This window comes from Diabrotica virgifera, chromosome 3 (genome assembly GCF_917563875.1).
Source record: "Diabrotica virgifera virgifera chromosome 3, PGI_DIABVI_V3a".
Lineage (NCBI taxonomy): Eukaryota > Metazoa > Arthropoda > Insecta > Coleoptera > Chrysomelidae > Diabrotica > Diabrotica virgifera.
Genome location: NC_065445.1, coordinates 135,049,320 through 135,074,663, shown reverse-complemented (window position 1 = coordinate 135,074,663; position 25,344 = coordinate 135,049,320). Strand labels below are relative to the sequence as shown.

Sequence of the window (25,344 nt, the reverse complement as noted above, 5' to 3'; positions counted from 1 at the left end):
CGACTGTTTCCGCGTTACGCTTTTTTGGTGAGTATGCCGAGTCTACGCTTAATATGTCAATGGTTTCTGTAGCGATGTGGACTATAAACTCAGGATACATTCCATCGAAGCAAGCTGATTTTCCCGTTTTGGTTGGGTCAATTCCTTCGTTTATTTCATCCAATAAGTAGGATGGTGATACTTGGGGACAAAAGGGCTCAATAAAAATCATTTGTTAAATCGAACTTTATTTACAAATAAAAGTGAATTTTGTAAATAAAATATACAAACCTGTTTTAAATAAAATCAAGGTACTGCATACCCACGTTTCATAATTAATGTAAATACGTTTAATATTGGCAATTATACAAATTTCCGCTAAATATTAAATTTTAAAAAGTTAATTTTAGTAACCTCAAAAGTTATATCAATAAATACCATTTTATATATACATTTTTGAATAGTTTATGGGTTTATGGGGATATACAATTTTATAATTCGCCGAATAGTATTAAAAGTTAAGCTTCAATTTACCTGGTTTTGTTTTTTTTATAAATCCTGTCATTTTATTGTTTGGGGTTTATGTGTTTATACTGTATAATATTAAATAAAATATATTTGTATGGCTCCCCTTGATTTGCATTTTTTGCACAATTTAACTTAATTGCAGAATTTTTAGAATCAACTAATTCTTGTTCTTTATGGATCGCAATTTTCTACTGTGTTTGACCTGTTTTATACGTTGAATATTGCTTTTACAAATTTTTATTTGGAATCTAATAAACTTATCAACATACAGTTGTTCCAACGGATCTTTGCAAAAACGTAATGATTGATTTGCAAACAAGTTAAATCAATACATTAAAAAGCGTATATTGTCCATAAACTTCGAAATTACTTTCATACCGTAAGGTTTTTGGCATCGCTGATTACGAATCTGACATTTTTTTTTTGAAAAACAAAATAGCGGATCCAACATGGCGGAAAAATTAAAAATATCAATCAAAACCCAAAATTTGGTCAAATTTGTTGGTTTAAGGTCGCTGATTACAAATCTAACATTATTTTTGTGAAAAACAAAATGGCGGATCCAATATGGCTGAAAGAAGTTCAAAAATTTTATTTTAAATAAATAAATATTATTTATTTGAAATATTGTATTATAAGGGACTTTTGTAATTGCTGATCGCCAATACATTTTCTTTTTGAAGTACAATATTTAATAGAACCTATTACTTATGTACAACCGCCCATAATGATATACAGTGATGAGCGCGCTAATAACGGGCAAATAACACAAAAGATGGAAAACATATTAAGTTGTGAGATAAAAAGAAATGAAACTATAAAGTTACATTCTATTTATTGTTTCCCACCTTTAGACGTATCAGACGAGTATGTCAACCCAAACTGTCACTGTCACAATGGTAGTTGCCAAACTCGTCCGATACGTCTAAAGGTGAGAAACAATAAATATATTGTAAATTTATAGGTTTCTATCGCTAAATTTCTCACCTCCACTAGTTTCATTTCTTTTTATCTCACAACTTAATTGTTTTCCATCTATTGTGTTATTTTGCCGGTTATTAGTGCGCTCATCACTGTATACGCAATAATCGCCAGAATCATGTAATATGCGTCATTCCACAGTTTTGTTTTTAAACAACTGCCAGCAATGCAAAGGAAGTTAAAGGCAACTAAATCAATGTGATTTTGTATCTTCTGACTGTAACTTTTGAGATTAATACACATTAATCGCAGAATTATGGAGAATTATGTACTTTTTGAATGTATCTTTACGAATTTTTGATTATTTCAAGTATATTTTTACTGCTTATTCATTAACAAATTTTATGTATTTATTGTTATCAAATCTTTAGTCAGCTTTTATCTTACATTAATATATAAAAAGAAGAATATGCTTTACAGTAGTTTACAGCAATAAAATTGATAAACCACAAAACGTTTTACAGCGTTTTCAATATACGCGTTCTTTTTGATTTTCACTGCGTTCAAAAATAAGGTCGTACATGACTCACTTATCCCGGAATTATGAATAAGAATAGATCCGGTCTGATCCTTATGCCCGTGTATTATGACTCTACGATAGAACGAGAAAACAACTGTAAACATGAAAATTCCAGAATAGGGATATTTTATTTTATATCATGACCACGTTTTCAGCATATGGAACCACTGTGCATCGGCATTTACTATCAATGTAATTAGTAGGAAATGGCTATTATCCCGTGGACGTATTTTATAAAGTTACTTTATTGAAGTGCTTGATCTTTTTTCACTATTGAGGAGATAAATGAACTCAACATTGAACAGCTTGAACATCATATCGAGTATTACTAAACAAATAAGTTTCCGTTCGACAAAACTATAGCCAGACTCATGTAGTATAATAACAGTTTGTAGGTTAAAAGATATTACTTGTCTCATTAGCTTAAAAATAAATAATTAACGGAAGTAATCAAATAAGAGAGCAACAGTTAGTCGTTCTAACAATTATGTTTGATAATTAATACAATGAAATGCGCGCAACAAAAATGCGCCAATGTAACTGAAAATGATAAACGTCAAAATTCTTAGTAAATAACGTATCAAAGACATGGAGTATCGCTTATCCTTGTTTAACTTATTGTGATTTCTATGGACAAGCGGCATAATTAAGCCGCTTGCGATACTAGTTTCAGTAAGTAAAAAAAGACCTAGTAATTCAGGATGCAAAGATCCGTTGTAACAATTGTATAAAAATATTATTAACATATGTTCTTTAACGTACATTTTTTCGACTCCTCTGTGAGAAAAGGATACGAATCTAGGAATGGTTAAAAAATAATTTACTGCACTCATACGATGTCGAAAGCCTATAAACTACGTGTAATTTAACATTGGAGTGAATATTATGCTTTGAAATGAGTGGGAGCGGGCAGGCGCGGCCCTAGGGATTTTGTCGCCCTGGGCAAGATCAGTGACCGCCGCCTCCTTCCTTACTTGGTAGACACTTGGTACACAAAAATTGAGTGTCATCTATAATTTGCCGCCCTGGGAGCGGGCGTATTTTATATTGGCAACGACGGCACGCTACATAAGGAGCACACAAAATAAAAGGTGTTCTTGTCGACCAGGATCCATCGATAAATGAAGAACTGTTAGCCAAGTTTGAAGAGTATTTGAATTTTTAATATCTTTTAATTTAGAATTCAATCTCAAGAATATGTAACATGCCAAGCTTGCTATTGTGGGAAAATGTTGCATTTACATTTACATGAACCTTATCAAACTTCTATAATATGGTCTAGTTTTTATTGTGCAAAATTTTAAAAAATCTCTTTTTGAAAATTGAAGATTGCAAAATTATTATGCGAATCGAATGCGAATTATGAAGGTCCTCCGTGCAATCTAAGTGGTTAAAAAACATTGAATAAGAAATAGTATATTGTACAACAAAGTGAGAAAAAAGACATATTTCTCACGAGCGCAGAAGTTTGTTGGTACGAGCCGAGGCACGATGCGAGTGCCGCAAATCAAGCGAGGGAGAAATATATCATTTTCTCATGTGTTGTACACTGTACTTTTTGTATGGATGCGGTTTTGTCAAGAGTTCAAACTTCAAAATTAATTAATTTAGGTGCTGTAGGTATATTTATGCATAAATTAAAAATAAAATACATAATATACTTACCTGTAGGTTTTAATATTCTTAAAATTTTTATACGTTATTTATTTAAAATTCTAATTATTAGTTATGTTTGAACAGTTTTGAAAGGTAATTCGTGATATGTTTTGATTCAAAACATTTTGTTTGACAACATTAATTGTGTTTGTATTGTGCATGTTACCATGGCGACGATCATATATGGAAAACCGTAGAACCCGTGAGAAAAAATATTTCTCACTGCAATGGCCGACTTTTCTCACTGCGTGATAAATTGTTCGTTTTGAATGTATGTAAGTAGTGAGAGAAGTTGCACATTGTATAGCATCCATAGAAAAGGGCTTATTTTTCCGCTTTTTTGTATTTGTTTCTATTTTGAAGCCGGAGTAATAAATTACAACATGTTTTAGCCCATCGTATCTCATTTTTCTTCTTCTTAAAGTACCCTTTTCTCAATGGAAGTTGGCTGCTACAATTGCAAACACTTCTCTGTCTTCAGCTGTTCAAAATTTAGCCTGGCCATTGTCGGATGTTTCTTAGCCACGATAGTCTTTTCCTTCCTTGCCTGTCTTTCCCACGATCTTTCCTTTCACTATTAGTTGAGCATATGGGTACTTATTATTTCTCAGTATGTGGCTTAGGTATATTTTCTAACTTTCACTGTGTTGAAAAGTTCTCTTTAATGGCCTATTCTATGCAGTACTTCTTCGTTCATTCGTATTTTTTAGAAAATGCAATTATCTTTATTTTATTTCGTTATGACTTTGCTCCAAAATAAATCGTTTTAGAGTTATAAGCAAGGAAAGTAAAGAAAAGATATTTTTAGTAATTTTTAAATATTTTTTTATTAAGGGCGTAGGCGCAAAATTTCGGCTACAATGCTTTTAAATGCATTAATTTTTTCGAATCCTGAAAAACTAATAAATATTTTTGAAAAATTTAAACGCAGAATGAAAGATTACATTATTACCGAGGACCGAAAGTCCCTAGAATAAACAGAAAGTTTCAGAGATATTTGAAATTAAAAATCACACTAAATTTTCCGTGACCAGACATCTCGTAACGCGACAGTTCGTAACCGGACAACTGGTAACGGACAATTCGAACAGCGACAGTTCGTAACTATACAAATTCGTAACGTCAAAATTGAATTATTCTGTTTATTTTTGTTAACGTGGAAACTAACTGTTATTACAGTTATAATTAAAATTAGGTTTATTAATTTAACGAATCAGTACCGGGATAAACATGTTTAACACATTTATGTTTCGTGTTTCAGAATATACGTATTAAAAGTCTTTAAACACAAACAAATGTTTAAATACATACAAACTTTTAACAATATTTTTAAAAGTTTATCTCTCTTATTGTTCCTTAAATTTGCATATACCTAGAGAAAGGAATAATGAAGTAATTCGTGAAATATTTAAGCCAACAACCATCTTTAGACATTCCCAATTTTCTAGTAAACATTTTGTAAAGGAAAGATTATAATTACCTGTTATTATAATAAACCTTGTAATTGGTTATAGCGTTGGGGCATTCAATCAACGGTTATAGTTGATAAGAGGGATGGCTTTTAATACTTTAATACGTGGTTTAAATACTTTTATTATATTCTGAAACACGAAATATGAAATGCCTTAAAAATGTTTATCCCGATATTGATTCGTTAAACTGATAAACATAATTTCATTTATAATTGTAATAACATTTAGTTTTCACGTCAACAAAAATAAACAGAATAATTCGATTTGGACGTTACGAATTATAAGTTACGAACTGTCGACGTTACGAAGTGTCGCCGTTACGAACTGTCGCTGTTACGAATTGTCCGTTACAATTTGTCTGGTTACGAACTGTCGCGTTACGAGATGTCATGGAACCAAATTTTCTCTCTTTTTTTCACCCCTGTAACTTATTAAAATAAACATTATAGAAGTTTTCAGGGACTTTCGGCCATCGGTTATAACGTAATTTTTCATTCTGGCTTTAAATTTTTCAAAATACTTATTAGTTTTCTCATAATTCGAAAAAAATGAATGCATTTAAAAAGCATTGGAGCCGAAATTTTGCGCCTAATCCTTTAATGTTCCCGACCTAATTGAAGGGGAGGATAAGTCAATTAATATTACTAAGTTATAACATAGCTTTTTCTGTAAAAATCCGAATGCCAGCTCTCACATCTAAATGTTTTTTTCACAGATCCGCCCTGGTCTATAGTAGCACTCTCCTCTCTACTACAGGATTTTTCTATATGATTAAATATTTAATTTAGATTTTTTACCTCTCGATAAATTCAGTTATGCGATATTTAATGAATTTGGCTTCTTCAAACTGACTCTCAGAATATTTAATTATTTTGAAGTTATACTTCTTTACACACGAGGGTGAATTTTATTTTCCTGGGCGCATGCGCACACCGACAGTATGGTATTAGTCGCTCAAACGTTATACGGGATCTTATTGGGTGTTAAAATCATCTGTCAATAATTGTTGGAGATTATGGATAAACAAATGTTGTGTACCTATATTAGTTTTTATTGTTGTGATGGCAGAGAAAAAAGCAAGTTTATAATTGTAGTGACTTTTTAAATAGTTTTTAAAAGCGACAGGTACGTAATAATTGTAAATGTTTCAGTATCATAATACAAAATTACATAAACTTACGTGCATAGAAATCGGCCCACTTAAAAATTTGGTCATATTTGATGTCCCATATTTCCTAAATCTGTTGGCCGATTTAAGTTATTTTTTGAACATGTTATAGCCTGATTCTTTAACAATACCACTGTAATAATATTATTGCTAAACTGGTAAATTTTCATTGTATACTGGGTGTCCCAATCAAACTGTGTTTTTTTCTCAAAGTTCGCATCACCCTGTGGAATATTATAGCATTTATAAAATACTGAAATTAAATCCCAACTATAGCCTCAGGTTTTCTTAACATTATATTTTTTGACTCATTCGTTTATGTTGGATAATAAAAAAGTTAGGTACTCTAACAACTACACATTATGTTCTTCATCAATACACGGTGTTTCTAAATAAGTGCGACAAACTTTAAGGCATAATTCTGCATGAAAAAATAATGAAAGTTGGCTTGATAAACGGATGTCCGCAAATGTTTCGTTTCCGAGATACGGGATGTTGAATTTTTACTTACAAACTGACGATTTATTTTATTGCTTTAAAACCGGTTGAGATATGCCAATGAAATTTGGTGGGTTTTAAGACGTAGTTATTGCACATTTTTTGACATACAATTAAGAATTTAATATTCACCATTAACGCGCATACTTGTAATACGACCGATCATATTACCCGTATGCACAATATGCTCTTAACACCTACCAAAATTCATTTGCATATCTCAACTGGTTTTAAAGCAATAATAAATCGCCAGTTTGTAAGAAAAAATTCAACATCCCGTATCTCCGAAACGAAACATTTGCGGACATACGTTTATAAAGCCAACTGTCATTATTTTTTCATGCAGAATTACCCCTTAAAGTTTGTCGTATTTATTTAAAAACACCGTTTATTGATGAAATAACATGTCTAGTTGTTAAAGTACCTAACTTTTTTATTATCCAACATAAACGAATGAATCAAAAAATATAATGTTAAAAAAACCTGAGGCTATAGTTGGGTTTTAATTTCAGTAGTTTATAAATGCTAGAATATTTCACGGGTGATGCGAACTTTCGAGAAAAAACACAGTTTGATTGGTACACCCGGTATATAATGAAAATTTACCTGTTTAGCAACAATATTATTCCAGTGGTATTTTTAAAGAATCAGGCTATAACATGTTCAAAAAATCACTTAAATCGGCCAACAGGTTTAGGAAATATGAGACATCAAAAATGACCAAATTTTTAAGTGGGCCGATTTCTATGCACGTAAGTTTAGGTACCTACCTATTTGGAAAATTTAAAATGAACCTACCAAAATAGTATATATAATGCTTTGATTTACATAATTTGATTACCATCAAAATTTTTGTCAATATTCACCTAATACATATATTGTTTTCTTACTCTATGTTTTGTTGTATTTTAATATTTCAATATTCTACAAAAATCAAAATAATTTGGTTAAATTCAGAACTGTCAAAAGTTTAAACTGTTTAGTTCGTCGATCTTCCCACATGATGCATGTGTCTCCGTGGGTAAAAGTGTAAGATGAATGAATTCCAATACTAACAACTGCGCAACCATAAGCGGGTTCGAACCCCAATAGAAACTTTTATTTTTTTTATACATTTTTTGATTGTAAGTATACTTATTATAATAAACTATTTTTAATGGGAAATAAGCCACAATTTTACCCAAAAAATGATTTTATTAAAATTGTGGCTTATTTCCCATTAAAAATAGTTTATTATAAAAATGCCACAAGGAAATAGCTTCAGTAAAATATATTTATTATATAATTTTTTTTTTCAGAAAATACGTATTTAGTTAAAATTTTTTCCGACAATTATTGTTCAGAAATCATTTGTGGCATTTTTCAATGTGTTTGTGTGTGTTTCATTCTTTTATTTTTTTAATTTTTGGTACCTACTGTTTTAATAAAATTTTTAGAAAAGTAGTAAGTATTAAAATTATTTTAGTATTTAAATAAAATATAAATAAACTGTTTAAAGTATATTAATTTCGTTGAAATCATATAATAGAAGTATAACTTCTTACGTGCGTACAAAGTACACACACATTCTTTTTTTACTTCGTTTTAGTAAGTGAAAAAGTTCGTTAGTTCCTGGCTTGCTCGGAAAATCAGGAACGAATATACTGGGTTCAGGTTCGGAAAATCAGGTTCGCTGATCCCAGTCCCAACTGTCTAGTAAATTTAGTAATTAGCTTTTTGTTGAGTTGATTACGTTACTTAATGAAAAATTGATGAATTTTTACGTTACTGGCAGTGGCTGTGAATAACTAATAAGGATACATGCTCAAGGTCAATATTTTAACAAAAATATTTATATGCAGTTTATTAACAAAATAAAAACTGTATAAAACTCTATAAAACCGTATCAATTAAACTAAAGTTTATTTTGGAAAACCAGTTTTTAATGAAAATTAATGAATATACACTCCCATTATTCATGATTATTCTTCTCTTTTTAATGAAAGAAATCTGCAACAATAAGCTTACCTGAACCATTTATATTTAGAGGTAGGAATTTTTATGTTGCATTTTTCCGGCAATGAATCAGTTAAAATATTCTGCTGAACGAATGGACTTTAACGGCAAAGAGCAACTTTCTATTTAAAATATATGGCCTTACGTTCGTTTCAGGCGAACGATATTATAATCTCTCGAGACTTTGTACAAAAAAAAAAAAAACAAAAAATATACATAAATTGTATTCATTAGGAATGATCCATTTAAATAGATTGTATAAAATACGGTTCAAAAACAAAACTATTCCAAAACCAAGTAAAAATCAACTTTGAAATTGTCCAGTGTTTCTCGACTATTGTACTTATTGAACGAACATCTACGAGAAAACCTCTTAAAAATTAAAGCGAAAAAAGATATACAAACCCAAAAAGTAAAAAAGAAAAAAGAAACGCTTTAACAATTGGAAAAATACAATTTGTTACTTTTTATTTCTTATGGGGAACTTGTTTTCGTTAAACGTGAGTTTTAATGAATCCAAAGTTTTAACATCAGTTGGACTAGTTGCACCACTAGATAAGCTCTTACTTTCTACACTGGCAGTGTCTTCTTCAATTTGCAATGAATTGCGTCCACTCTAAAAAAAGAAAACAATTAAAAATTTTGAAAATACGTGGATATAACTTATAACTATACTGATAAAAACATACATGTATAAACATGTATGTATAAACATACTGTGCAACATTGTACCACGTTGATGAGCAAATTATCGAGCAACCTATTTTATTAACCTTATTTTATGGTATAACTAGACCCAAACCCAGACATCCAAAGTGAAAGTTATCCTCCAACACCAAATTGTTCTATATGGTCCACATAATGTTCAGAAAAAAGTCACACCATTTTGGGAGTCGGGTTTGGGGGAAGGGAGAGAGGGGAAAGAAATCGGTAAATTAGTAGTTTTTTACGTTTTTCGTCAATATTTATACGAGTAAAACTATGCGGTTTAGCATGAACAACCTTCTATACAAAAATGTTCTACATTAAATTTGAAATAAAAAAGGCCCCATGCATAATCCTTCTAAAATGAACGGTTCCAAAGTTACGGAGGTAGTAAATATAGTATAATTGGTACAAAAAAGGCCTAACCCAAACATTAAAAGTAAAAGTTTTCCTCCAACAACAAATTGTTCTATATGGTCTACATCTACATATTGTTCAGTAAAAAATTACACCATTTTGAGCGTCCGGTTTGGGGAGGAGATGGGAGAGAAGTCGGTAAATTAGTAGTTTTTTTTACGTTTTTTGTCAATATTTCTAAAACTTTGCTTTAGCGAAAACAATGTTCTATACAAAAATGTTCTACATAAAATTTAAAACAAAAAAGGTCCGATACATAAGTGTTATAAAATCAAAGGTTTTAGAGTTACGGAGGGTGAAAAGTGGAGGTTTTCGATATTTTTTGGGCAATTTATAAAATTATTACTGATGAAAGAAATTTTCAACAGGATTGTGATTTGTCAATAAAATTTGCTATTTCAGTGGCCAATGGTATGTTAGTGATAAGTCCTTGAAGAAACGTCTCACCACCCAAAATCATCAATTGCCCAAAGAAAATAAAAAGTATCGAAAACCTCCACTTTTCACCCTCCGTAACTCTGGAACCGTTGATTCTATAACAATTATATATAGTACTTGTTTTATTTTTAATTTTATGTAGAACATTCTTGTATAGAACATTGCTTACGCTAAAGCATAGTTTTAGAAATATTGACGAAAAACGTAAAAAAAACTACTAATTTACCGACTACTCCCCCCCCCCCCAAACCGGACTCTCAAAATGGTGTAACTTTTTACTGAACAATATGTGGACCATATACAGGTCCAGCGATCTTTAAAGGGATCATAGCCAATACATGTATTTCGGCTCTAGGCGGTTGGCCAACAAAATATTTTCAAATAATTATTATATTATAAATACAAGTCCAATACTTCAGTCGACTGCTGGATTATGAACTAAGCTACGCAAATGCAAAAGCCCGCCTACATTTACCATTTCAGTCTGTTTTAAATCAGCGGGACGAGTCTAGAGGTGGGCTAAATTACAATACAGTGATATTTTATTCATTGTGATTTTTGTCTGTAACTGAATCAGTCATTGTGAAAACAATACATGTTACAATTTGTAAACTTTTAAAGAAACGTAAAAATTTTTTCATTAATAGTTGGATATTCCGAGATAATACAATATTTTATATAAGTATTATGGGTTATAAATGAACATTTCTGAAAGTCAAAAAAAGTTTAAATGTTTATGTATATATTTATATGTAAATTTAATGGCGTTGAAAAGCGTCGTCATTTTACGAAAAATATGGTCTTAGATTGTTTTCGCAATGACCGATTCAATTGTGATTTAACAGAGCAACGAAATATTCGTATGTTAAACTCCTAATAAAAAATGTTACCACTATTGACCATCGTAAAATTCTACACGTGTTATTATTTTGTTTAGGTCACTATTACAAAATTGGGTTTGCTATTAGAACGCATACCATGCCATTAGTGCCAAACAAAAATAGAAAAATTTAGTAGTTTATGGAACGTTTTTATATAAGTGGATGATAATTATGCATCATGCAATATTTGTAAGATAAAGCTGTCTTATAAAACTTAGAGAACTTAACAAAATTTTAATACATTATTGTTTCCTATAATGCAAAAAATGTTAAAGGTGGTACACAAAATTATGTGAAAATGAAACATTTTGGATGCTTTGCACACACAATAAATAAACTTTATTGTGAACGATGGATTAAAGGATGAGGAAATCAGCCACAATTTAACTAAAAAAAAAAATGATTTTATTGACGTTTCGACTTCTACCTCAGATGTTGTTATCAAAAGTGATATAAGAAAATCATTAAAAATTTAACCAAAATAAAAAATACCATTAACCACTTTAAAAAGAGTTCTACAAGCAACTGCTAAACTTTTAGATTTTCAAAAAATCCAGGAAACGGGAATCCTCTCAAATTACTGCAAGATGTTTCCGCATGTTGTAATTCGACATTTTATATGTTGGAAAGATTTATTCAGCTAGAAGAAATTGTTAAGGCTATAATAAGCATAACAAATATGTACGTAAACACTAGTTCAACAATGTATGGGTGGAATTTTATTAAACTGTCGATAAACTGTCGATTTCAACTTTTCTTGGCAAAATAAGGTTTCGACTAATTCCTTTTGAGGATCCAACAAATGCGGAAATAGCCCAGAAAATAGAATCGCTCTTATTGCAGAAAAACTTGGAATGGAACAAAAAGATAAAGGATTTACGATTCAAATTTTATTAGAACATGAGAAAACATCTGCAGATCCGGATGATATTATGGGATCGCAGGATCAGCCACGAGGCACTACGACAAGCAGGGCAATAATAGAAATGCAAAGATTTAGGGAATGCGATCGGTTGCCGCGAAATGAAGATTCGTTAAAATGGCGGAGAGAAAATAAATATATTTTTCCTTATCATGCACAAGTAGCTCAAGAACACCTTAGTGTCATTGGAACATCAGTGCCTTGCGAACGGTTATTTCCAAAGCTGGTCTAATTATTTCTGATTGAACAACTCGAGTTAATTATAAAAAGGTTAAAAGGCTGCTATTCTGAAATTTTAATTGAAAAGTAACAAATACTAACTAATAAGTATTTGTAGCAAATACTGGTATTTAAATTTTACTTTGTACTTCGTTTTTAAGAGGGTAGGCGCAAAATCTCGGGACAATGCTTTTTAAATGCATTTATTTCTTTCGAATCCTAAGAAAACTAGTAAGTATTTTTGAAAAATTTAAACGCAGAATAAAAAATTACATACTTACCGAGTGCTGAAAGTCCCTGAAAACTTCTATAATGTGTATTTTAATAAGTTACAGCGGTAAAAAGAAGAGAAAATTGAGTGTGATTTTTAATTTCAAATATCTCATTCAAATGACACTTTTTTTATTCTAATGGACTTTCGGCCCTCGATAATAATAGGTCTGGATCCCGCGTATGAAAAAAAAGTTGATTAATAGCAAGCTGAAAATTTGTTAATAGCTTAAGGGTGTCTAGTCGAATAAACTTTGATATATGGGAACACTGTAACAGGGGCAGTTTTAGTTGTGGAACAGGTTAAAAATTTGGAACGGTCAGACCACGAAAACGGCACATTTATTTTGTCCGACAGAACAGACTTAAACTCTCCGAACAGAGATTAAACTCTCATGCAAAAATCAGACTGCTATTTATCACCTGTCATAATTCCTGTCATTTGACACATTCTACATGTTCCACTCATTAAAACGCCCATTTGGTGATAAATATCAGTCTAATTTTTGCATGAGAGTTTAATCTCTGTTCGGAGAGTTTAAGTCTGTTCTGTCGGACAAAATACATATGCCGTTTTCGTGGTCTGATCGTTCCAAATTTTTAACCTGTTCCACAATTAAAATTTCCCTTGTTCCAGTGTTCTCATATATCAAAGTTTGTCCGACTAGATACCCTTAAGCTAGTAACAAATTTTCAGCTTGCTATTAATCAACTTTTTTTTCATACGCGGGATCCAGACCTATAATGTAATCTTTCATTCCGCGTTTATATTTTTCAAAAATACTTATTATTTTCTTAAAATTCGAAAAAAATGAATGCATTGAGAAAGTATTGGCCCGAAATTTGGCGCCTATGCTCTTGTTAGATTTTCTAATAACAATTAAGACAATGAAAAAAACATCAAATTATTTATTAATGCAATATTATTTTCATTACAAAAACTACTCTTTGAATAAAATTGTTTCTCATTCTAACAAACCTAATTTTATAATCATGACCTAGACAAAATAATAACACCTGTTGAATTTTTTTAAACATTTTTAATCAGGAGTTTAAAATACGACTATTTTGTTGCTCTGTTAAATCACAATCACAGATAAAAATTACGATCGCTTATATGATTGCAAATACTTCTAGCCCACCTCTAGGTCAGAATCCGGTATAAGCGACCGGTTCCTACTTAAGGGTCCGCATCGCGATTGCGCCAAGGAATAGAACCGAACCGATGTGACTACATGCAGAAGGCGATTGCAGAATTTGCAGATCCTTCTAGCTTTTTGTGCATACGCGGTACGAATAGATTATTTTATTTTTATAAGTTTATGGATACGTACCTATTTAAAACATATTTTTTCACCTAAAATATTGTCTGAAGCTATTTCTTTGTGGCGTTTATGTAATTTGTTATTCTAAATACGAAATAAGCCACAATTTAACTTAAAAAACTATTTTATTAACTTTTATTTCGAACGTCGTTGTCAAAATACAAAATATTAATAAATTAAACAAAAATTTTATTGCTTAGTAAAAAAAATCTTCTAATAATTACCGATATGAACGAGTTAGAATAAATATATTATCAGAAGAAATTTTTTTACTAAGCAACAACATTTTTGTTTAATTTATTAATACTGTGTATTTTGACAACGGCGTTCGAAGTGGAGGTCGAAACGTTAACAAAATCATGTTTTAAGTTAAATTGTGGCTTATTTCCCATTTAGAATAATAAATTACACAAACGCCACAAAAAAATAGCTTTAGAACAATATACATAATATTATGTATAATGCCAATCATCATTATCCACAAATAGATACACATGAAATATTTAGCACTATAAATATTAAAATGAATATTTTAGGTTAAATTATATGTTTTAAATACATATCCAAAAAGAATGTGTGTGTACTTTGTACGCACGTAAGAAGTTATACTTCTAAATATGATTTCAATGAAATAAATATACTTTCGGACAGTTTATTTGTATTTTATTTAAAGATTAAATTAATTTTTACTTACTACTTTCCAAACATTTTTATTAAAACAATACCAAAAATTAAAAAAAGATTAGAAAACACCAGGATTCGAACCGGGGTCCACTTGATCTCCAGTCCAACGCTCTACCACTGAGCTATACCCTTTTGATTATCCGGGCTACAAGATTTCTCAGACATAGTGACAAACAGACGAAATGAATTATAAAATATGTACTTTAAATATTACTTATTATCTTATTCCCGAGGTAGATAAGTCCAAATACACAAAAATTATAATAATAGTTATTTATGATATAAATGTTAAAAGTACAATTTTAAGGCACGTATGTGAAAATTTCGTGTGAAAGATTCGCTTCGTTCATTCTGCAATTCACATGAGTGCCTTAAATATGTACTTTTTAACACGTACCTATATCATACAATATATTTTCTACAAAATATATCAACAATTATAATTTATTCATTCTCAATTACAGGACAATACCTACAAAAACTTTTACTTGAACTTGACTGATATTCCATTTTTATATTTTTCTTGACATTACATCAAAACTGCCTATACTGTCAATACGTAAATCAGAATAACATCTACATTTATTTTTGTATATTCTAACAAATTTTAATAGTTTTTTTCTACAAACGTGTTAAAAATGCAATACAGTTTAAATTAAATTTAAAAACAACCTTTTAAACCACCTTTTTCAAATTGCGCAAGTTGTATTATTAATATCTATTAATGTTTATAAATGAAATATAAATATTCTGACGTTTCACAATTTGACAATTCACTTTCAACTGCAGTGAAAATTTTTAAAGCACCGGTGCTTTAAAGTAGCATTTTAACGCTCCTATAGAGTGCTATAAATTGCATTTTTAACACGTTTGTACAAAAATATATTTAAAAACACTAATATATTCTTTCCACACCTTTTCTGGACTGATAAATACATAAATTAAAACATTTAGTAACGAACTCCATACTGCCTGTGTGCGCATGCGCGCATATTAATAAAATTTCACCCTCAATGAAATCGCGCCTAAAGAAGTATAACTTCAAAAACTTATAAAAATAATAATCCATTCGTACCGCGTATCTGCAATCGCCTTGTCTGTGCATGTAGGTAGTGGGTTCGGTTCGGTTCTATTCCTTGGCGCGGTGCGGACCCTTAAGTCCGATTATCTACTTTCGGCTCATTCGGCTGGGCTCGCTATTTTAGTAAACTCCTAAAAAGAGATAGAAGTACGAGGTTCTAGTTCAAAGATATTTTCTACACGCCAATGTTAATGTTGCTATGATTTCTGGTTTTAATGTCTGGAACTTTTATATTGGTCCACTATCTCAAATGCAGTTCAAACACTGTGTCGTAAAAAGCTATGTTCCATTTTTATTTAATTTATACTGTAGAACAATTTGGTGTTGGAGGAAAACTTTTACTTTGGATGTCTGGGTTAGGCCTTTTTTGGACTAATTATACTATACATACTACCTCCGTACCTTTGGAACCGTTCATTTTGGAAGGATTATGCATAAGGCCTTTTTTATTTCAAATTTAATGTAGAACATTTTTGTATAGAAGGTTGTTCATGCTAAACCGCATAGTTTTAGAAATATTGACGAAAAACGTAAAAAACTACGAATTTACCGATTTCTCCCCCCTGTCCCCCCAAACCCGACGCTCAAAATGGTGTGACTTTTTTCTGAACATTAAGTGGACCATATAGAACGATTTGGTGTTGGAGGATAACTTTCACTTTGGATGTCTGGGTTATGCCATCTTTTGGATCAATTGTATCATACTATTTACGATAACATTATTCGTTTACTGATTGTTTTTTTCAGGAAACATTTTTCAAATAATACGTTTTAAAATAATACGTTGAAAATAATACGTTTTTCTCGTTGGAACTTTACCGCGCTGAGCAGATGAGACGTGAATTATAAATTGTAAAATTCCCTCATCTTCTTTAGTCTCAGCATCCGTTATGGCTTGCAAATTTTAGAAGCCTCGGGGGTGTAACCTGAGAAGGTTGCCATTGTTTTCAATCTGGTGGGAGGTAGAGTAATATTTTTGATGTTATTTTATGTGCTATTTAGATTGAAAACTTAGTCTTTTTTCTAATACGTTTTAATTTTAAAAGTATGTGAAAACTATTTACAAGAAAGAAAAAACTCATTAAGTTAAATTTATGTGGAGCGTTTCGATGGTTGAGTTAACCATATCCTGCAAGATGAACCATTCATTTTTAAGTAGTAGCAAGTATGTGGAGGATTGAGTTTATTAAATGTTATATTACTTTCTTTGAATAATTTGAATTCTGAATAATTTAATAATTAAAAAAGTATAAAATTCTTGTCGACTTGACGGCTTAAAGGCCTAGCCCTAGCCGATTCACATCGGTGTGAGTTGTTTGGGATTCACGGTTTAGATCACACTCAACCAGACAATTTTCAAACGCAGCAGCATAAAATCCAAAGTGTGTCCCATCGTAAAGAGTTAAAGCGCGTGATACACACGCAAACTTTAAGTACGCGGGTTTAAAGATCGCGGACTTACTCGGCTCGCCGTCGGTGATACACGGCAGACTTAAAGTACGCGGTTTTAAAGATCGCGGTCGCCGTCGGTGGTTTGTGCTATTTAGGAATTTTATCGTATTATATACTTCGTATCGTATCCTATCGTGTTATATATTTTTAATACTAATAAAAAATGACGAAGTCGAAAAGTGTGGGTAACAAACAAAATATCATAGATAAGAGGGTAATATTTTCATCAGGACGATAAAACAGCCTATAAATAATTAGGTTTACTCAAAAACAAATAATCAAAAATAATTTAGTATAGCTTAAAATAGTGTTTTACGGTTTTCTCAAAACTTATAAAATGTAACTCGTCTCCTTTCAACGATAAACGATTGAATTATTTCTAGGTAATTTGCTTAATTAGTGAAAATATAAGTGTAACTTTAAACGCAATAACATGATGGCTCGAGGCTTGTGGCAATGATACACGTACGGGTTACGAGTAAGATTTTAAACTTGTTGGATCGACGGCGTACTTACTCGGCGGACTTAAAGTACGCGTACTTGCTGTGATACACCCGCGATAAAGGTCGTCGAGCCATAAGTTCGCGTACTTACTCGCGTGTGTATCACCCCTTTAAGACGAAACTTTTGCAAACAAAATATTTGTATTGTTCAGCTATGGGATATAATATACTACACATTTTCCACACATAAAATATATTTTAAACAATTGAAACGTTCGATGGATGATTTGGAAGAGGAGTAAAAGGGAGCGAAAAAAAGTTTTTTTTTAATTTCCGGCGAAATTTGACATGCTATCAAAAAATTTCAAGTACGAAAGATGTAGATAATATAAAAATCTACAACTTTTGTTGTATAACGGGTCGACCCCAAAATCGCAACTGTCATCAACACGCCTAACTTCACGCGCAACTTTCATACGAATTATAAAAAAAAATATGCATTGAAATCCAGATCCCGTAATTTTTTGAGCATTATAAAGTGAGTACAAAGACATACATATTTTTTTTTGTAATTCCACCTTCAATTTACCATGCACTTCTCGTAGACACTACTAATAAGGTAGAGTTGTCGCTATTTTGGGCCGCGCTCTTGTATAACATTTTTAAGATAACCTCAAAATTACAGAGAATCAAGAAAATCGTCGTTTTTTTCATTTTCTATTTTTTATTTTTATAAAAGTTAGATTGAGAATCAACTTCATATTAGGAGCCTAAAACAGCAATCTCTACACCACCCTCGCTCTTCCCCGCGCATATCTAGATGACACAAACTACCTCTATCAGTGTTTATAAATATTTTGAGATATTCATGCCTATTATGTAACTCATTTCGATGATAGAAGTAAGTAAAATTGAATAGAAGTGGCCAAGTCGAATGGAAATAGTCCAAATCGGTATTCCATAACTACTTCTGAATCTCTACAATCGTAATAGTGAATAGAAATCACTTCGACAGCATTTACCCTGTCGAGATGAGATTTCGATATCGGAATTGTGCTTGACGCAAGCGCATCTTGTTTTGACATTTATATTTTATATCTACTAAAAATAATTGATTACTACTTATTTATAATTTTTTTTATATTATTTGTACCGTTTTGTAGCAGCTTAATTGTTAGTCTGTGGTGTTATTTGTTTAGAGAATTATATATTTAATTTAGACACGTTGTAAGAGTATGCATCGAACCTAACCTTAAATTATTTGCTATTTGACGTCTGAATGTTTGCCAGTTTGGCTAAATGGGCATAGCTCCCAAGGACCAAAAAAAAATGTTTGCCAGTCACAGTGTTGCCATACTTTTTTTGTTTATTTCTTGTACAATTTCAATCAATGGTATAATGTACAAGAATATCATACGATAGACTTCTTATACGTTGATTGATAAATAATATTATACCAGTATTATACTTGTATATTTATCAATCAACGCTCATAGTCTGAACAAATTTTAGAAAAGAGGCCATTTTTGGGAAAAGTTGTTAAGCAGTTATGTCAGCTGGAATCAACTCTTAAAGCTTGCATATTGTTAGTAATATCGATTTTAAATAATTTATTAATAATAATAATTAATAACATCAATTTAAATTATCTTTGAATTAAAAGCATTTATACATCTTTTCTTCATTTATCGTTTTTATATTATGTATATCAATTTATCTGGGCCGGCGTAGCCGAGTGGTAGTGTGCTAGGCTAGCGTGCCGGTGGTCCGGAGTTCAAATCCTACCGCCGGCAAGAACAACTAGACATTTTTAAAAATGTTTATAGGCCCCAGGTCGACTCAGCCTGAATAAAATGAGTACCTTGGGTAAAACCAGGGGTAATAATAGGCGGTTGAAGCGTAGCACTGGCCCTGTTACCTTCCTTGTATGCCGTAGGCCCTAGATATAGCAGACTACCCTGCTATACTCCCAAAGCCACGTGAGCGATATAAAACGGGAGACTATTATTATTATATCAATTTATCTTAGGTTTGTTCCAACACAACGAGAAACCTTCCATGTAACGATCACCGTCCTGCGCAGTAAACAAAATATCCCATGGAACGCACGATATAGACACAGAACGCATGGAACGTATAATTTTATAGTAACGTGATCGTTACATAACGGTTCTCGTTATGTTGGAAAAAACCTTTTTTTTTGTATAACAATTTTAATTAACTCTGATTTAAAACCATTTACCCTCTTTTGAGCGTTTTGTATCAAGTATTTACACTAATATTTTATTATTTACTTGTCATAACTTTTCTTTTTTGGTGTTTCAAAACTTTTTTTAAATGTAACTTTATGTATTAAAAAAATTGAGGATATGGCAACGGTGTCATATTTCAAGTTTTAGATCCAGTAACAAACAAGTCACAGAACACTCATTTCGCTTGTCAATGAGGGGTTGCCACCACTTCCTGAGCGAGTGAAACAGAAATTACCGATTTCTATTTACCCTGATTACGATGCGAGTTACAGAATGCCAATCCAAACACAAAAATGACGCGATAGATATCAAACATTCCGATTTCGGGTAATTACGATTCGACTTAGTCATTTCTATTCGATTTGTTAAATGTTACAGAATAGGGCTGATTGATTAGGCGAAACAACGAATCATTAAACCTAGGAATTATGAATCGTCATGCAACTTTTTGCATTCGATTCGAGAAAGTGTCAGGCAATTTTGTGAACAAAATTGATCTCGAAAAAATTTTTGTGCATAAGAAAATGCATTTTCAAAGTACATCTCGAAGAGATGGAAAATGAAAAATTTAGAACTCAGGAAATATTGACGGAAATCAGTTCAATTTTTATCCCTGGGAGTATTGGAGGTCACTGACCACCAATTTCATGACGACGATGGTCTCCTAGGTACCTGGTGCCCAGGATGGAACTCGTCGCCTGGGACGATTGGATCGAAAAACTGAAAAATACGTGTTCAATATTTTTCAAAAATCTATCGAATGACACTAAACACGACCCCTCACTCCACCCCCTGGAGGTGGGGGGGGTAACTTTAAAATCTTAAATAGAAACCCCCATTTGTTATAGCAGATTTGGATTGCTTACGTAAAAATAAGCATCTTTTATTTGTGACATTTTTCCGAATTGTGGATAGATGAGGCTATAATCGGAAAAAACGATTTATCGGTCTAATATCCCGAGAAATACACTTCCAAATAAAAAAACCAACAAACACGTGTTTAATATTTTTCAAGAGCCTATCGAGTAACATAAAACATGATCCTTCACTCCACCCCCTGGAGGTGGGGGGGGGGGGACTTTAAAATCTTAAATAGGAGCCCTCCTTTTTTATTTCAGATTTGGATTCCTTACGTGAAAATAAGTAACTTTTATTCGAGACATTTTTTCGAATTATGGATAGATGGCGCTATAATCGGAAAAACACTATTTATTAGCGCCATCTATCAACAATTCTAAAAAATGTTTCAATAAATGTTACTTATTTTTTCATGAGAAATTTAATCCTACAATAAAACATGGGGATTCCTATTTTATTTTAAAGTTATCCCCCACCCCACCTCCAGGGGGTGGAGTGGAGGGTCGTGTTTGATGTTATTCGATAGGTTCTTAAAAAATATTAAACACGTATTTTTTGGTTTTTTTTTTTGGAAGTGTATTTCTCGGGATATTAGACCGTTTCTCTAATTTATCTATGGTTTCATGATAAATCGTTTTTTTCCGATTATAGCGCCATCTATCCACAATTCGAAAAAACTTCTCGAATAAAAGTTGCTTATTTTTACGTAAACAATCCAAACTGCAATAACAAATGGGGGATTCTATCCCCCATTTTTAAGATTTTAAAGTTACTCCCACACCACTTCCAGGGATTCCAGTGGGGGTCGTGTTTAGTGTCATTAGATAGATTTTTGAAAAATATTGAACACGTATTTTTCAGTTTTTCGATCCAATCTTCATTTCCGAATTCGATCGTCCCAGGCGACGAGTTCCACCCTGGGCAGCATGTACCTCAAAGACCATCGTCGTCACAAAATTCGTGTTCAGTGACCTCCAAAACCCCCCAAGTATACAAATGGAACTCATTCCCGTCAATATTTCCTGAGTTCTAAATTTTTCATTTTCCATCTCTTCCAGATGCACTTTGAAAATGCATTTACTTATGCACAAAAATTTTTGCCGGAGATCAATTTAGTTCACAAAATTGCCTGACACTCTCTCGAATCGAATGAAAAAAGTTGCATGACGATTCATCTTACTGCACAAAATTCCTAGGTTTTGGGCTTTTTAGTGCTTCGTTGCTTCGTCTAGCTAGATAGTGAAATGGATTGAAATTCACTTACGATATTATTAGATTTTATCACTTTCTGGGATGGCTCGTATAACCGCTGAAAATCGACATCTAAAAACAATTCGTGCAGCACTCGCCTCGTCGGCGACCTGTAGATGTTCTCTGAACATATTTTGCAGACTTCCGAGTAGACGCAAATGTCTCTAAACGCTTCGGGTTCACGCTGCTTCAGGCGAATGAGATGAGATTTGATGTATTTGTTCGAGATTGGATTCGCTAAACGTTCAATGTTCTGAAGGATTTCGATTTTAACGGGGTCTGAAAATTGAAAAACATGAATTAATAAAATTTCTTACTTACTTAGTCCTAAGCCTTTCTACCTTTAGGTGTAAGGCTAATAAAATTTCTAATTTTATATTAATTGTTTATATAAAGTAATGTTAACATTTCTATGTCCTCACAGTACAACCAATTGATTCAAATTTACCATTTATTTTACACCAGTCCAACTTTTTGAACATAGAAATAACACTATAATAAAAGGTATTGTAGAAGGAAAACGATGCATTTAAATTCTGGTGGATAAGGGGTTAATTAATATACTTCTCAGTTTTCATTAAAATTCATTAGTCATATCTAGATACATCTCGCTTAGATTGAATGTATTCGACATTTAATAGGGCTCGTTTTAAAGGTCTTGTCAAGGACTACAAAAGATATCGGTAGTATTATAACCTAAAAATCGACCAGTTCTTTGTTATTTGAAGTTGAACACACCGATTTGAGCATGGACCAAAAAAATCTCTTTTCATCTACCATATTTCTTTTTGTATTATAACTAGAAGATTCATGAAGAAACGAATCTTTTTGATTTTCCATAAGCTACAAAAATGTTTTATATAGTTTTTTTCGTTAGATGCATAATTGTTTTCACCCAATTTTGAAAAAATGTGAAAACTTTGAATTATGCGCGTCCGTCTGTCTGTCCGTCTGTGAACACAACCCCTCCGTCATTATACCAGGTAGAATGACAAGTGAGGTGTCAAATGAAAGATAATAATCCAAAGATGTTACTAAAGGTGAGAAATTTGACCTAGGCTGTCTATCCGTGCGACCGCGAATATAACACCTCGTCATTATACAAGGTAGAATGACAAATGAGGTGTCAAATGAAAGCTTATAATCCAAGGATGGTACTTAAGGTGAGAAATTTGACCTAGGCTGTCTGTTCGTCCGAGCGCGAATATAACTCCTCCGTCACTATACCAGGTAGAATGACAAATGAGATGTCGAATGAAAGCTTATAATCCAAGGATGGTACTAAAGGTGAGAAATTTGACCTAGGACTTCCGGTTTGAGAAAAGCAACCAGAAGTACTGTTTTAAAGTCACCGGAATAGTACAAGTGATATATTATTCAACGCGTCCGATTAATTTGGGTGAAAACCTATGACTTACGAAGCCCAATTACTTGTTTTTAAGATATTCGCAAAAACCGTCCGAAAAGGTGACATTTTTCAATGAAAATGGCAAATTTTCAACCACGAACAACTCAAAAACTATCGAGTTTTCAAAAAAAATATATAGAACAGTTTTTGCTTAGAATTAGGTTCACTAGTCACTTCCGTGGTTATTTAGACCAAAAAATTTTCCACCCCCGAGAAGGGGTGGGAACCACCCCCCAGATAAAAGCGCACATCAGCCTAGGGTAGACTTTGAATTAGGAGATAAGTAGAGGCTATTCCCAAAATTTCATTAAAAATCCATACAGTAGGATAGAATTCGGAGGTAATATCCTGTTTTTGCTCTAATTGACTGGCGTAATTGTACTACAAAACTTTTTAATGTTAGGAATTAAGATCTCATTTTTGCTACAGTCTATCATGATAGTAAATAATTTTTTAGTGGCATTATTTTGGCCTATGATATTCCATTTTAATGCAGATAAACCAGGATATTTATTCTGCACTTCACTTTTCATTCTATACCGTAACACATATACAAACAAAGCATAACATATCCGAGAAAGTGATGGTTGGTACCAGTAAATTGGTTATACTTGGATGCAGAATATGAATGCTTCTATAGGTTTATCTGCCTCAAAGGCACCTACCTATCTTCTTGTGATGTTGGCGCCCACATTGACTCATCTCATCGCAGCTGCTATTAGACCAGTCCATTTCCTAAGAATGAACAGCTGCGTCCAGGGCCTCTCTTGTCCTATTGCCCTTTAGCTAATATGCTAATTAACAAGTCACCAAGGACTTAAGAGTACGTTATGCATAAAAAGTACGTTTTACGCATAAAAAATTAACAAAATAAAATTAACTTTAAAATTTAAACAAGACCCATATTAGAGAGAAATATATAAATATTACCTTTTATAAAATCAATAGCCTTATCTTGATTATCCGCTTGGCTGCAAAGAAAGCAACCTTTTTTCGAGTGTTGCCATACTTTCTCATCATTCGAATTTTTTCTCAGTGGATCTTGGAAAATGTAAGGCGACCTGGTAATTTCTTCTTGACTAGGAAAAATCTCCATTAAAAATTTCGGCAGGCAAATACCCATGTACCGTTTATCGTCATGGGATGAGGTTGAGGTTTCTATTTCGAACTTAGGAACGCTGAATACTGATGTAAAACTAGAATTAAATAGGTAGAAGTCGTCGAATAACGAACTGCTTGGCCTAAAAAAATAAAAATTTATTTGTAACTGAAATCAAAGAAAAGCATTAAAATTTTTGAAAACTTTTTATTAAGTTACCTTAAGGAAAGTAAGAACTAAAAAATGATACCAAATGGGAGAAAAACAACTTAAAATAATCTGCTATGCGGACGATGCAATACTAATCTCTCAAAAAATTTAACATGTTAATTTCCTCACAAAAGACAAAATGCATGGTTGTAATAGCAGATCCAATAAGATGTAAATTGGAGCTGGAAGGTCAGATAATAGAACAAGTGATGGAGCTTAAATACCTAGGCATCACACTATCTAGCTACGGAAGGCTTGAAACAGAAGTGGAAGATCAAGTGAATAGAGCAAACAGAGCCGCAGGTTGCCTGAATGACACAATATCGAGAAAGAAAAATATCGGAAAAGAAATGAAAGGCAGAATTTACAATACAGTCATCAGACCAATAATGACATACGCGGTAGAAACACGACTCGACACAGAGAGGCCAAAAAGATTGCTCGAAACAGCGGAGATGAAAACCCTTCGAAAAATCGATGGTAAGACTCTATGGGACAGAGCTAGAAGTACAGATATACGACGGAGATGCAAGGTGTATAACATTAATAACTGGCTAAGAAACAGAAGAATAGAATGGAATGACCACATAAGCCGAATGACAACAAATAGGATAGTCAGGGCAGCGAGAGAC

General features: G+C 32.3%; 1 protein-coding gene across 1 annotated transcript in view; it reads right to left on the bottom strand.

Annotated features, from left to right (window-relative positions):
- Nucleotides 1–517: 517 nt before the first annotated feature.
- Nucleotides 518–25,344, bottom strand: part of LOC114327481 (rapamycin-insensitive companion of mTOR) — a 156,680-nt gene continuing 131,853 nt past the window's right edge. The window contains exons 20-22 of the mRNA XM_050646921.1: nucleotides 24,334–24,644; nucleotides 22,009–22,274; nucleotides 518–9,413 (exon numbers count right to left, since the gene is read on the bottom strand). Coding sequence (XP_050502878.1) covers nucleotides 9,258–9,413; nucleotides 22,009–22,274; nucleotides 24,334–24,644 — 733 coding nt within the window. The 3' untranslated portion in view covers nucleotides 518–9,257. The remainder of the gene's footprint in view (nucleotides 9,414–22,008; nucleotides 22,275–24,333; nucleotides 24,645–25,344) is intronic.